The sequence below is a fragment of the Centropristis striata genome, chromosome 1, assembly GCF_030273125.1.
Source record: "Centropristis striata isolate RG_2023a ecotype Rhode Island chromosome 1, C.striata_1.0, whole genome shotgun sequence".
NCBI classification, from domain to species: Eukaryota; Metazoa; Chordata; class Actinopteri; order Perciformes; family Serranidae; genus Centropristis; species Centropristis striata.
This window is the reverse complement of record NC_081517.1, coordinates 2,605,024-2,619,493: the sequence shown is the minus strand read 5'-3', so window position 1 is coordinate 2,619,493 and position 14,470 is coordinate 2,605,024. Positions and strand designations below refer to the sequence as shown.

Below are 14,470 nucleotides of genomic sequence, written 5' to 3'. Positions count from 1 at the left end.
TTTTAACAATTAACAATAAAGTGATCATGGGATGTGCGATAAAATAAAGTGAAGCTAAAGCGAAGATTAAAACTTCTGAGAACACTGTGAGAAACCAAGTTGGTTCCCGTAGAAATTCTTTCAAATGCAGAAAATGGATTAAAATGTCACTGATGGTTGATTTGAAACACATAACCACATGACTTCTGTCTCATGCAGCGCACGGGAGCTACAGTTTGACTAGAGATGAACTGTAACAAAAAGGAGTTATTGTGTGTGTGTGTGTGTGTATGCATTGGTCTTTGTTTTCACATAAAGCAGCAGATCCTTTTATAGCCACATAAGTTTCACCCTTTGTCTCTGCTACAGTTATTTCAAACCAAGAAGGCACACGGAGAGAAGAGACCAACACTTCCATGCACACTGCAAAAAAAGAAAAGTTGGGGGAACTCAAAATTTCAAGGCAACAAACTTCGATAAAATTTTTTATCAACTCAACTGTAAGGTTTACTAACTTATAATTTTACATTGTAATAACTTTTAATCCTTACTTCTGCTAACTTCTGCAATGTGCTGAATTGGCACGATTGTAACGCTGCTATGGAATGTCAGCTAATGTTGCGACCACAATTTTGAGTTAGCATTCATATGCTAATGGCTACTCTTGTAGCTGTAACAAGCAGCACCGCTAGCATCAGTTAGCCGCTAGCATCAGTTAGCCGCTAGCTTTCGCTAATGACCGAATTTTATAACAAAGAAATAAGAGTTATCAGAACTATTGTCCCTTGTTGTGAACCCCAACTTAAAGATATAAGTAACAACAACTCACCAACTTGTTTTTGAGCAGACAACTGGCTTCCTTTGTTGTGCTAACTTACATTATTGCCCTAAATGTCAATAATTTATATTTCCAAGTTTTACCAACTTAAATCACTGTTTTAGGCCAAAAAATACAAGTTGGCTTTTTTGCAGTGCAGGTCCACCTCCTCTGTCCTTTCTTATTTGTCACCGAGGACAAGAGTTCCATAGCCGTTCATCATGGCCAACTTCAGATGCCCGTTGGGTGTCAGCTCTTCTTTGAGGATCTTGTTCCTGACGGCGAACATTTGGCTGATCTCCATAAAGGTTTTGTTCCTGGTCTCTGGAATGACGAAGATGGTGTAGAGGGCCACTCCCAAGCAGATCGCACAGAAGAGCAGGTAACAGTACGGACCCATAGTCATCTGTGGAGGGAAGACACAGTGTTAACAAGTATACAAACACATCCATGCCATGAATACTAGGTGCTGGACAGAAGTATATGTACATGTGCATCTCAATGAATTAGAACATGTAGTCTAGACGGAATTGACCAAAAAGTGAAAGTGAGGAGCATTTATGGGTACAAGTCAGGAGCTGGCCTACTTTACTTATTTCAAGGGTGCTGAATCCAAAAAAAAAATGGTTCCCAAGCGAAATTTTGAGTTTTTGACCTTCTCATTTGCATATCAAAATGGCGGCCGTTGGTGGTTGGACCAGTTTTTTTGTAAGTAGGCAATCAAAGATGAGGAAATTAAGTTTCTAGATCTATAGTCTAGGGTCAGAGCAAGGATATAGTGGAGGCTCAGTGTCTTTTATATATATATATATATATATATATATATGTGTGCAAAATACCAACTTTTAAGGTGAAATTAAGCATTATTTGTGTCATTTTTTTAAGGCCGACATAAATATTCAATCAATATCACTTTTAAATGTTCCAAGTGGTATTTTGCATATATATATATATATGCATATATATACATAAAAAAGACACTAAGCCTCCACTATATCCTTGCTCTGACCCTAGACTATAGATCCAGAAACTTAATTTCCTCATCTTTGATTGCCTACTTACAAAAAAACTAAGGGGAAATGGTCCATCGACTGTGCAAGATGGGCAATTTGGTGGCCATTTGATACAAATTAGAAGGTCAAAAACTCAAAATTTCGCTTGGGAACCATTTTTTTTTAGACTCAGCACCCTTGAGATATGTAAGGTAGGCCGGTTCCTGACTTGTACACATAAATGCTCCTCACTTCTTATAGGAGGCCTTTATTCTGAAATCCGTCTAGACTAATGATGGAAAAGTCCATTTCCAGTAGTTCAAGTCAAATAGCTCCAACCAAGTATTGAGTCATATAGATGGACATATTTCAGAGGCCAACATTTCCATATTAAACTTACTTTTTACATTTACATTTACATTTAGTCATTTAGCAGACGCTTTTATCCAAAGCGACTTCCAGGAAGAGTAAAAGCAAACAATCAAGGTCTAGTGCAATAAGAGCTATTAGTGCATCAATAAGTGCTAGTGACAATTTTTAAAATTGGTCTTTTGTAATATTCACATTTCTTTGAGACAATTAATTTTAGGTCTTCATTAAATGCAAACCATAATCATTATAATTAGAAGAAATTAAATACATTTAGACATGAAATGTTTCATTCTGTCTGTAATGGATCTAATATAATGTGTTATTTCCACTTTTTGAATTGAATTACTGACATAAACAAACTTTTCTATGATATTCTAATTTATTGAGATGCCCCTTAAAAAATACATTCCCTAGCAACATGTATTTACAGTCATGGAAAAATTATTATTAGACCTTTGTTTTCTTCAATTTCTTGTTCATTCTAATGCCTGGTACAACCAATTGTCGTTTGGACAAATATAATGATAACAACAAAAACAGAACATAAGAGTTTAATTTAAGAGCTGATATCTAGCCATTGTCCATGGTTTTCTTGATAATAACCAAAATCATTATCAAGAAAACCATGGAAAACGGCTAGATATCAGCTCTTAAATTAAACTTGTACCAGACATTAAAATAAACAAATGCAATAAAGAAAACAAGGCTGGTCTACTATTTTTTCCATGACTGTATTTTGCCATCAAGGTGACTCTTCAAGCATCATGCTGTCTCTCATGACACTAAATAAATAAATAAATAAATAATAATATGCTCATGGGAGCATGATGTACAGTAGTATACAAACTTGGAATGAAAGCCAACAAATGTAAGAAAACAAATGCTGTTCTAACAATCTTTACAAAGTGGAACTTGTCCAAGAAAAGCAAAAGGAGACAAACTGTTATAGTTTGGCTGCAGTTTCTACCTCTGAACAACTAGGCCTATTTACTAAAAGGAGACATGAAACTTTATCTTTAGTAACAGGGTCATGATTTCTGGAAAGAGACATTGCTGTTGAGTTTTACAAATGCATTTTTTATTCGCACTTTGAGTACCTCAAGCCGAGTGCCACATAGGTCTAATAAATTATAGAGAAGGCAGACATCTCTATCACTGATACCTTCAGCACTCAGCAACTCACACCAAAACAATGAGGATTTACTGTATATTATATGAAATAAATAAAGGAAATTTATTTTTCTTTATTTGAGAGTGAACTGTGTCTTTAAAGTTGCTATAATTGTTTTGTCTGACCCTTTTTTGGCCACTTAGGGGCAACAGAAACAGTCTTTTTATGGGCAATTTGTTAGCTAAAAGTTGCTTTTTCAGTAGATTTAAATGAAAATTAGCACAAGTTTGGAGTCATGTTTCTGAACACCTGATAAATTTAAGTCCTTTTTCCCTCTATTTATTTTTTTACCGACTTCATATGAAAATATCTGGCTCTTTAATAGCTTAATGCTACGTTCACCAATTAGCTAGCAAACTGCTAGCATAGCTCCAAATGAAAAAAAGCTTTTAAGCTGCAATAATAGTTTTGTCTGACCCTTTTTTGGCCACTTAGGGGCAACAGAAACAGTTTTTATGGGCAATTTGTTAGCTAAAAGTTGCTTATTTACATATTCAGTAGATTCGAAGAAAATTAGCACAAGTTTGGAGTCATGTTTCTAGACACCTGATAAATTTAAGTCCTTTTTCCCCTCTATTTATTTTTCACTAACTTCTTGTGAGAATTAAATAAATATCTGGCTCTTTAGTTGCTAAATGCTATGTTCACCAGCTAACTAGCAAACTGTTAGCATAGCTCCAAATGGGGGAAAAAACCCCAAACAGCTTTAAACAGCTCTGAAGCTTTTCTATTTACATGTTTTCTATTAAATCTAAACTGAAAGTGAGCCCATGTGTTGTTAACGTGTGACCACAATTCATACAGATTTACATCCCTATCCACAACACAGATCATTGTCCTTTTTACTCTGTGTGTGTTCGACCAACAGCGAGGACGACGTGAGACAGCAAGGTCGATTTTAATTAGTAATTTTATTGGTATTTGGGGAGTCGCCTCTGTTCAAACAAAACCAGACAGCCCATATCATAAATGCCATGAGTCTGACACTGCCAGTGGAGCCAGTGCAGCAGATCCTGGATGCAATGTCACCATGAACTTGAGATTCTAAATGCCAATTTGGCTAAAGATGCAAAATGAACAAAACATTTGGGCACATAAGATGTTGTTCTTTTTTTACAATAACTGTATGTTAGGCCAGTAGTTCTCAACCTTTTTGAGTCGCGACCCCCAATTTAACATGTATGTTGTCCACGACCCCCGCTCAACCAAAAAAATAAACAGACACAAAATGATAGAAGAAAACTAAATTACTTAAAAAAGAAACAAAATGACCAAAAAAGACACAGAATTACCAAAAAAATGACACTAAATTACTAAAAAAGACACAAAATTATTTAAAAAAGACACAAAATTACCAAAAAAAGACACAGAATTACCAAAAAAGACACAAAATGATAGAAGAAAACTAAAATACTTAAAAAAGAAACAAAATTACCAAAAAAGACAGAATTACCAAAAAAATGACACTAAATTACTAAAAAAGACACAAAATAATTTAAAAAAGACACAAAATGGCCCAAAAAAGAAACAAAAGACACAAAATGACCAAAAAAAGGAAACAAAATGTAAAAAAAAAGTCACAAATTGACCACAAAATTATCAAAAAAAGACACATAATGACCAAAAAAGACACATAATGACCAAAAAAGACACAAAATCACAAAAAAAACACAAAATGACCAAAAAAAAGACATTAAATGACCAAAGAAGACAGAGCTGACTTCCAAAATGATTTGGCGACCCCCAGAAATCATCTCGCGACCCCAAGGTTGAGAATGGCTGTGTTAGGCAATAAACCAAGACTTTACCAAATGCGATCTGCTAGCACTGAAACTGATAAAAGTAGAATTTGAGTTTTTCTCACCTCTAGGAAGGGAAAGAGGAAGCCGATGGTGAAGTTGGACAACCAGTTGAGGCATCCGGCCACCGTGTAGGCAGCCGGTCGATGAGACTGCTTAAACAGCTCTGCAGTGATCAGGAAAGGCACACCAGCTACACAGAAGAGACAAAAAACATATTTATATTACTTTAAAGGTCTCACAATGTAAAAATGAGATTTCCATGCCTTTATTTAACATGTCTAGGTGCTATAAAAATACAGTAAGAGGATCAAAATTGGCCTTGGTCTTCAATTTTCTTGTTCATTTTAATATCTGGTACAACATTTTCCATGGTTTTCTTGATAATGATTTTGGTTATTATCAAGAAAACCATGTTAAATGTCTACATATCAGCTCTTAAATTAAACTCTTGTGAGCTATTTTTGTTATTATCATTATATTTGTCGAAACAAATGTACCTTTAGTTTGTCTCCTTTTGCTTTTCTTGGACAAGTTCCACTTGTAAAGATTGTTAGAACAGCGTTTGTTTTCTCACATTTGTTGGCTTTCATTCCAAGTGTGTATACTACTGTACATCATGCTCCCATGAGCATATTATTATTATTTATTTATTTATTTTACCACAAAGGGGAGTGTCATGAGAGACAGCATGATGCTTGAAGAGTCACCTTGATAGCAAAATACAGTCATGGAACAAATAGTAGACCAGCCTTGTTTTCTTTATTGCATTTGTTTATTTTAATGTCTGGTACAAGTTTAATTTAAGAGCTGATATCTAGCCGTTTTCCATGGTTTTCTTGATAATGATTTTGGTTATTATCAAGAAAACCATGGAAAATGTCTAGATATCAGCTCTTAAATTAAACTCTTGTGAGCTATTTTTGTTGTTATCGTTATATTTGTCTAAACAAATGTACCTTTAGTTGTACAAGGCATTAAAATGCAAAAAATGTAAGAAAAAGGGTGGTCTAACAATTTTTTTCATTACTGTATATGTATAAAGTGCAGGTACAGTGCCGTTACAATCATTCCCTGGCTGCAAAAGAAGTGCAGAGGTGCAGTGAGACCCAGAAACTCTCTTAAAGTGACAGGTGCTAAAACGGAGCGTTTCAGAGCGAGGGTGAATACAGGTATCTTCAAACGGACCATGTGAGAAAAATAACCTGTTTTTTTAACATTAAAGCATGTAAACCTGTTCTAGTGCAGTAGTTCTCAACCTTTTTGAGTCGCGACCCCCAATTTAACGTGCATGCTGAGCAGAATTTCACACGCACAGTTCAGACCACCCAAAAAAGAAACAAAGTGACCAAAAAAGAAACAAAATTCCCCCAAAAAAGACACACAAAATTACCAAAAAAGACACAAATTGACCACAAAATGATCAAAAAATACACAAAATGACCCAAAAATAAACAAAATGACCAAAAGACACAAAATGACCAAAAAAGACACAAAACGACTAAAAAAAGACACAAAATGACCAAAAAAGACACACAATGACCAAAAAAGACACAAAATGACAAAAAAAGACACAAAATGACCAAAAAAGGAAACAAAATGACCAAAAAAAGACACAAAATGACCAAAAAAAGGAAACAAAATGACCAAAAAAGAGATACAAAATGACCCAAAAAAGAGATACAAAATGACCAAAAAAAGACACAAAATTACTAAAAAAAAGACACAAAATGACCAGAAAAGGAAATAAAATGACCAAAAAAGACACAAACTGACCAAAAAAAAAGACATTAAATGACCAAAAAGACTAAAACACATTAACACAAAAACACTTTAACACAGTGGAGACAGAGCTGACTTCCAAAATGATTTGGCGACCCCCAGAAATCATCTCGCGACCCCAATTGGGGTCCCGACCCCAAGGTTGAGAACAGCTGTTCTAGTAGAAAGTATGAGCCTAAAAAAATTTGCACAATTTGTCCCCTTTAAATTAAAAAGGACACCTTTTGACAACATGTTTCTCTCCACACAGATCTAACTCTGTATCCTGTCAAGCCATCATAACACAAACCACATTAACCACTCAGTGTTGTATGAATCTATTGGGTGTTGTGAAATTAACACCAGCATCTTAATTTATCAATTAGTTTATCAATATCCCCACCCAGGACTATTCTTTGGCAGTCATTCAAAATCAACAAAACAATGATATAACAAATGGCAAACCTTCCTCCAGCCCCGTTTGCTATTGTATTATACTGTTTTTTCTGCATGTGCTTCATTATGTATTCATTATTTCTCAGTGATAATAGATTGACAAAGAGAAGAGGATGTTTGTCAAACCGGGCAAAAGTCCAACTCAGAATCACAAAAAAAACAGAAAAGGCTTCGCCAGGACTTGTGCAAGTCATTAGTTTGATCTGCAGGATCTATGAGATGTTGTCCTGTAGTTTAAACACATAATTCTTCATTGTTAGAAGTGAAAGCTATGAAGGAGAAATATGCATTAGTAAAAGCTCTAATGATGAGCTTTCCGAATGATGTCCTCATTATCTGTGCACGATAATTGCATAGAGGAAGGTTTAATATCGTCAAACCAATAACGAGGCCATAATTTGTCAACATCTGCGGTATGTATGGGGGCCGTCATCGTGCATGCGAGGTTTCGTCTGAAGGAAAGCGTATTCATCACGGCTAGCTTATGAACAATGAGCCATTAAAAGTCTAATTGCAGCTACAGAAATCCTCGTCCGCGTGCCGAGGTATAGATTTTTTCCGGTTTGACGAATGACGCTATGTAAACCAGATTCGTTCTAATTCATCATCCTCGCAGGTCCACTCAACGCGCCTCCCAAAGTTGTAAACTATTGCCTCTTAATTCACTTCACTCAACTCAGCCAGAGTACAAACGGCTGTGGGAATGGATGTAGTGTGGCAGTGATGATTTCCTAATTTACAAGACTAATGAAATACAATATCTCTTCACAGTCAGAGGGAGGGAGTGCTGCTGCTGCTGCTGCTGCTGCTTTTTTTCTTCTTCTTCTTTTTTTAAGATGTGGTGCCTGCTGCTATTGTGCAAGCTTCCAGCAGGGAGCAGTGTTATCTTACAGACAGGCAGCTGTAATGTACTGCAGAATGTATGGAGTGGAGTTGTTCATTTTTTAATGGAGGTCACATGTTGAGGTGCAGTGGAGCGTTTACCTGGACCGATGCAGAAACCAGCAATGATCCCAACAACACAGCCCACACTGATGTAGCGCATGAAGGACAGCTCCGCCTGGGATTGGTCAAACACAAGTCATGAGTCACCAGTTTAGGAACAATTTGCACAGATTTTCATGATTATTCATTTGGCTATATTAAATCATTCTGATTATACGTAACATATCAGTTATAGGATTTCTACCATTTGTGGCTCCTGACATTTAGTCTTAATTACTTTCTTATTGCCATGCCATATTTGTATGTGACTATTAGTAATTAGTACTATTAGTATGTGACTATTAGTAACTAGTTTAATCCACTAGTTCTCAACCTTGGGGTCTGGACCCCAATTGGGGTCGCGAGATGATTTCTGGGGGTCGCCAAATCATTTTGGAAGTGTTTTAGTCTTTTTGTTCATTTTATGTCTTTTTTTTGCCCATTTTGTTTTAGAAATGTTGTGTCTTTTTTGGTCATTTTGTGTCTTTTTTTAGTCATTTTGTGTCTTTTCTGTTCATTTTGTGTCTTTTTGGTCATTTTGTTTCTTTTTTGGGCCATTTTGTGTCTTTTTTTGGTCAATTTTGTAGTCAATTTCAGTCCTTTTTTGCCTAATTTTATGTAATTTTTTTGTCAATTTGATTATTTTTTGGGTAATTTTGTGTCTTTTCTGACAAATCCCAAAGTATCAAGTTGTTAGGACAGCTCTGCCTGTGATTGGTCAAACACAAGTCATGAGTCACCAGTTTAGTAACAGTTTGCACAGATTTTCATGATTATTCATTTGACCATTTGATCCGTTTAACCCTTTGATGCACAACATATAAACACCTTCTAATGCACAACATGGGTCAAAAATGACCCACATTCATTTCCCATGTTATTTCATGCTGGTTGTGTGTTTGAATATCTTTTTTTATTATTATAACAGATTATCAGATCATTTTATTGATTTTTCCTTTATGAAGAAAAATAGTTTTTGTATTACACACATGGGTCAAAAATGACCTTGTGCATTAGAAGCGCAGTTACACAAAAAGTGATTTAACTCTAAAATAGTTGTTAGAACCACCAGATTACATTGGAAAATCACATATTTGAACATTTGAGACTTATTAAATAATAATTTCCATTGGAAAAACACCATTTTAACAAAATAGGATAGTTTGTGTCTATATTTTATATGTCTATATTTGTGTCTTCTTTGTCAGGTTTTAAATTGGTGACCCTTTGATGCACAACATATAAACACCTTCTAATGCAAACCATGGGTCAAAAATGAGGATGTATGATGATCAAAAACAAGTTATTTGAGGAAAACCTGCCATATTAAATGATAAAATTAATTTATTGCAAAGATATAGAACATTAAAACTTAGTCGGGTCACTTTAGACCCATGTTGTGCATCAAAGGGTTAAGAGAAAAGCCTGTTATTGCATTTTACTGCTGTATGTTTAAGGATGTGCTAATTTCAACTCTTTTATATACTGTTGGGTAGTTTAATCCAGTAGTTCTCAACCTTGGGGTCGGGACCCCAATTGGGGTCGCGAGATGATTTCTGGGGGTCGCAAAATCATTTTGGAAGTGTTTTAGTCTTTTTGGTCATTTTATGTCTTTTTTTGCCTATTTTGTGTTTGTTTTGTTTTAGAAATTTTGTGTCTTTTTTGGTCATTTTGTGTCTTTTTTTGTGGTCATTGTGTGTTTTTTTTAGTCATTTTGTGTCTTTTTTGGTCATTTTGTTTCTTTTATGGGCCATTTTGTGTCTTTTTTTGGTCAATTTTGTAGTCAATTTCAGTCCTTTTTTGCCTAATTTTATGTAATTTTTTTGTCAATTTGATTATTTTTTGGGTAATTTGGTGTCTTTTCTGACAAATCCCAAAGTATCAAAGTATCAAGGACAGCTCCGCCTGTGATTGGTCAAACACAAGTCATGAGTCACCAGTTTAGTAACAATTTGCACAGATTTTCATGATTATTCATTTGACTATATTAAATCATTCTGATTATACGTAACATATCAGTTATAGGATTTCTACTATTTGTGGCTCCTGACATTTAGTCTTAATTACTTTCTTATTGCCATTCCTCTCCCTGAACTCCAGCAGTGATGAGCTAATATTTTCCATGAAATGGTATCCCATCTTCTTTTAATTTATTTTAAATTTAATTTTGTTTTGTTTTTGTTTTTTTTGTTACCTTTGTCAATTCTGTATTTTATTGCACTTCTATGTGAAGCACTTTGGTGCGGCTCAGCCGTCTGTAAATGCGATATATAAATAAATTTGACTTTGAACCGTCTCAGTTTCAACATCTGATATGTTGTTTAAGTTTTTTTATTTTTTTTTATGGAATCAATTGTTTTATTATTAATGAAACCATAGAAGTGTGTATTGTTGTGTAGTATGTATGTAATTAACTAGTACATTGGCACAGAGCTGTAAATTGACACTTGATATTTAAACATTTAACATGAAACATTTAACAACAACAATAAAAAAATCACTTTTTATTAGTTAGAATACACTAATTCTAAGATATTTTTGGGTTTGTTAAGATTATATATTTTTACTTGTTTTGGAAAGTCTTGACAAGTCAAATTTTCTTGTTCCATTGGCAGATAATAATGCTATTTTAAAGCAAAATACACCAAATTTTTGTACTTTTAAAATTTTTTTTTAATGTTGTTTAAGTTCTATTAGGAATAAAATATGGGTTTATGAGATTTGCAAAGCATTGCATTCTGTTTTTATTTACATTTTAACATAGCATCCCCACTTTTTTTTTAAAATTGGGGTTGAAAGTAAACAGTCAGTTATCGTTAATGAGGATACAGTATAGAAAATAAATACATTTCCAAGTAAGTGTTTGTTATTTACCTTTAAGATTAAAATATAAAAAAATAATAGTGGTAAAATGCTTCCTGTCAGTTTGCTATTATATATGATATTTTAGGGTCATTATTACTGCTACATTAATGTAATAACAGGTTCATATGATATCTTATGGAATATGACAGATCACTGTTGTTAATGCTGTTAAACAGAATTGTTGTTAAGTGAAGGCACCAAAACTACTTGGTTAAGGTTAGTAACAAAAAGAAGGATGAAAACGTGCATTTTTTCCTACAAACTTTTCCTCAAAGCTTTTATACATGCCACCAAACTAAATTCTGTAGGAAAGCTACATTTCTATGCATAACTTTTCATAAATCGTGAACCGTTCAAGAGAAAAGCCTGTTATTGTATTTTACTGCTGTATGTTTAAGGATGTACTAATTTCAACTCTTTTATGTACTGTTGGGTAGTTTAATCCAGTAGTTCTCAACCTTGGGGTCGGGACCCCAATTGGGGTCACGAGATGATTTCTGGGGGTCGCCAAATCATTTTGGAAGTGTTTTAGTCTTTTTGGTCATTTTATGTCTTTTTTTGCCCATTTTGTGTATGTTTTGTTCTAGAAATTTTGTGTCTTTTTTTGGTCATTTTGTGTCTTTTTTTGTGGTCATTTTGTGTCTTTTCTGTTCATTTTGTGTCTTTTTTGTTCATTTTGTGTCTTTTTTGGTCATTTTGTGTCTTTTTTGGTCAATTTTGTCATTTTATAGTCAATTTCAGTCCTTTTTTGCCTAATTTTATGTGATTTTTTTGTCAATTTGATTCTTTTTTGGGTAATTTTGTGTCTTTTCTGATTTATTTATATACAGTATAAAAATAAATTAATTTCCAAGTAAGTGTTTGTTATTTACCTTTAAGATTAAAATATTAAGGATGTGCTAATTTCAACTCTTTTATATACTGTTGGGTAGTTTAATCCAGTTGTTCTCAACCTTGGGGTCGGGACCCCAATTGGGGTCGTGAGATGATTTCTGGGGGTCGCCAAATCATTTTGGAAGTGTTTTAGTCTTTTTGGTCATTTTATGTCTTTTTTGGTCATTTTGAGTCTTTTTTTATGGTCATTGTGTGTTTTTTTAGTCATTTTGCGTCTTTTCTGTTCATTTCGTGTCTTTTTGGGTCATTTTGTTTCTTTTTTGGGCCATTTTGTGTCTTTTTTGGTCAATTTTGGAGTCAATTTCAGTCCTAGCCTAATTTTATGTAATTTTTTTGTCAATTTGATTCTTTTTTGGGTAATTTTGTGTCTTTTCTGACAAATCCCAAAGTATCAAGTTGTTACTTTCCAAGGAGTCTCTGGCTTGAAGCTGACTGTTACACACTCAGGAGGTCAGAATGGACCTTTAAACTGATAGCAAAGGACTTAGATTAAAAGTAACAATAAAAATATAAAAAATATATATAAATGCACAGACAGAGAGATGTTTTACTTGTCATCTGCATCATTATTTGTCCAAAATTCGTCTTGATTTTGTCTGATCTGATCTGAACTACTGGAACTACTGGTTTAATCTACAGCAATGAATTAAATTCTGTAACATCATCATATTTTTGTAGCGTCCTGTCCTCAAGACAAGTCAACTTTCCACTTTGTCAGAAAAAAAACAGCTTTTTTTCAGGTTTGTCATGATGCAGTTTCCTTCTGATCCAAGAGTTTTCAAAGAGTTTATTATTAGTTTTCTTCTTTATTATTAGTTTATATAGGGAGCAAAAAACAATACCCATAAATTAGACATAAATTGTAGTTTATGGAAATTATTATGGAAATGTGGTAATGTCCTTTGCCCCACTGAAAACAACTTACTGTATGCCCTATGCCCTATGAATGTTAATATATTCTGAGCTGAGCGGGGCATCAGAGGACACTTTACCTGGAAGAGGACAGACACGGTGATCCCAGCGCAGCACAGACTCATGAAGAGGAAACCGCCAATCATCAGAGGCCTTCTGCCCAGACGCTCGATGGTGAAACACTGCAGAACGAACAGAGAGGAGACAACTGTGACATCATCAAAGTGAGACAGACAGGTGAGTTGATTATCCTCTGATCCAAGGTTATAATAGTTTTGGATTTTTCATTAGTTTTAGTTTTAATTTCGTTGTCAATTTTTGTTTTCAAATTCAGTTAGTTTTAGTTCGTTTTTAGAGTGAGTTTGCTAGTTTTAGTTTAGTTTTTATTTTTTGGAAATGCTTAGTTTTAGTTTAGTTTTTATCAGTTTTAGTGTTAGTTTTAGTTTTTTTGTAATGGGGTATTTGTTGGGTGCGTGATTCAAAGAGGCCATAATAAATGTTTCCTTTATTTCCTTTGGTTTATCATCTCAGCCCCAATAAGGTTATTAACTGTTTTGAATTTTGGTTCTAGTGTAAACATCCCAGTCTCAGTAAACATATTCACCATGTGTTGCATGTTCAAATAGAAACACTGAATTATGAATGAAAAAAGTTGACAAAAACGAAAACTAAGGACATTTTCACTATAATTTCAGTTAGTTTTAGTTAGTTTTGTAACCACAAAATACAGTTCCAGTTAGTTATCGTTAGTTACCTCTAGTTTTTATTTTTATTTCAGTTAACAAAAATGTTTTTTCAATTCTAGTTTTCGTTATTTCGTTAGTTTTCGTTAACTATAATAACCTTGCTCTGATCGTTCATTTAGCCTGTTTGATTTTTAACTGGAGCACTGTGGACCTGCTCACATGATTTGGATTCCAGCCAAACTCGAGTCACAAATTTTCTAACTGACAAAGACTTGCAACGTGACTTGGACTTTAAAACCTGATACTTGTGACTTCACTTGGACTTATATCATAACAATAATAACTAGAACATTTCGAAAGAAATTCTGAGTGTGCTTGACTCTGGCCCTTACATTATTGACACTGCAAAGTAGTTTGCAATATATTATCTCTACCATTGCTTAGTTATATGACAGATCAAGCTTTCAACATGTGTGTGTTCTTATAAATATATTGTTTATTTATAAGGCACTACTAAAAAACTACCATTCTACTTATCGAGCCTAGTGAGCTTCAGATCTTTTAACTTTCCAACTGGTTCATATAACCCTCTGGCTCTTAATATCCCTGCTATTAAAACGGAGGTTGGGAAATTCGCTTTTGTTTATTTTTCTCCTTTTAAATGGAATAATTTACTGTCACAGCTTCAGTTGGATACACTGATTCCTTTTAATCATTTTAAAGACATTCTTATTAATCTTATGATTTCTGAATGTGTATGTACTCATTGAATTTATTGTGCT

The 14,470-nt window shown here is 34.1% G+C and overlaps 1 protein-coding gene across 1 annotated transcript in view; it reads right to left on the bottom strand.

Moving 5' to 3' along the window:
- Positions 1-671: 671 nt before the first annotated feature.
- Positions 672-14,470, bottom strand: part of slc2a15b (solute carrier family 2 member 15b) — a 40,802-nt gene continuing 27,003 nt past the window's right edge. The window contains exons 9-12 of the mRNA XM_059353511.1: positions 13,083-13,184; positions 8,332-8,407; positions 5,196-5,323; positions 672-1,202 (exon numbers count right to left, since the gene is read on the bottom strand). Of these exons, the coding sequence (XP_059209494.1) occupies positions 978-1,202; positions 5,196-5,323; positions 8,332-8,407; positions 13,083-13,184 (531 nt within the window). The 3' untranslated portion in view covers positions 672-977. The remainder of the gene's footprint in view (positions 1,203-5,195; positions 5,324-8,331; positions 8,408-13,082; positions 13,185-14,470) is intronic.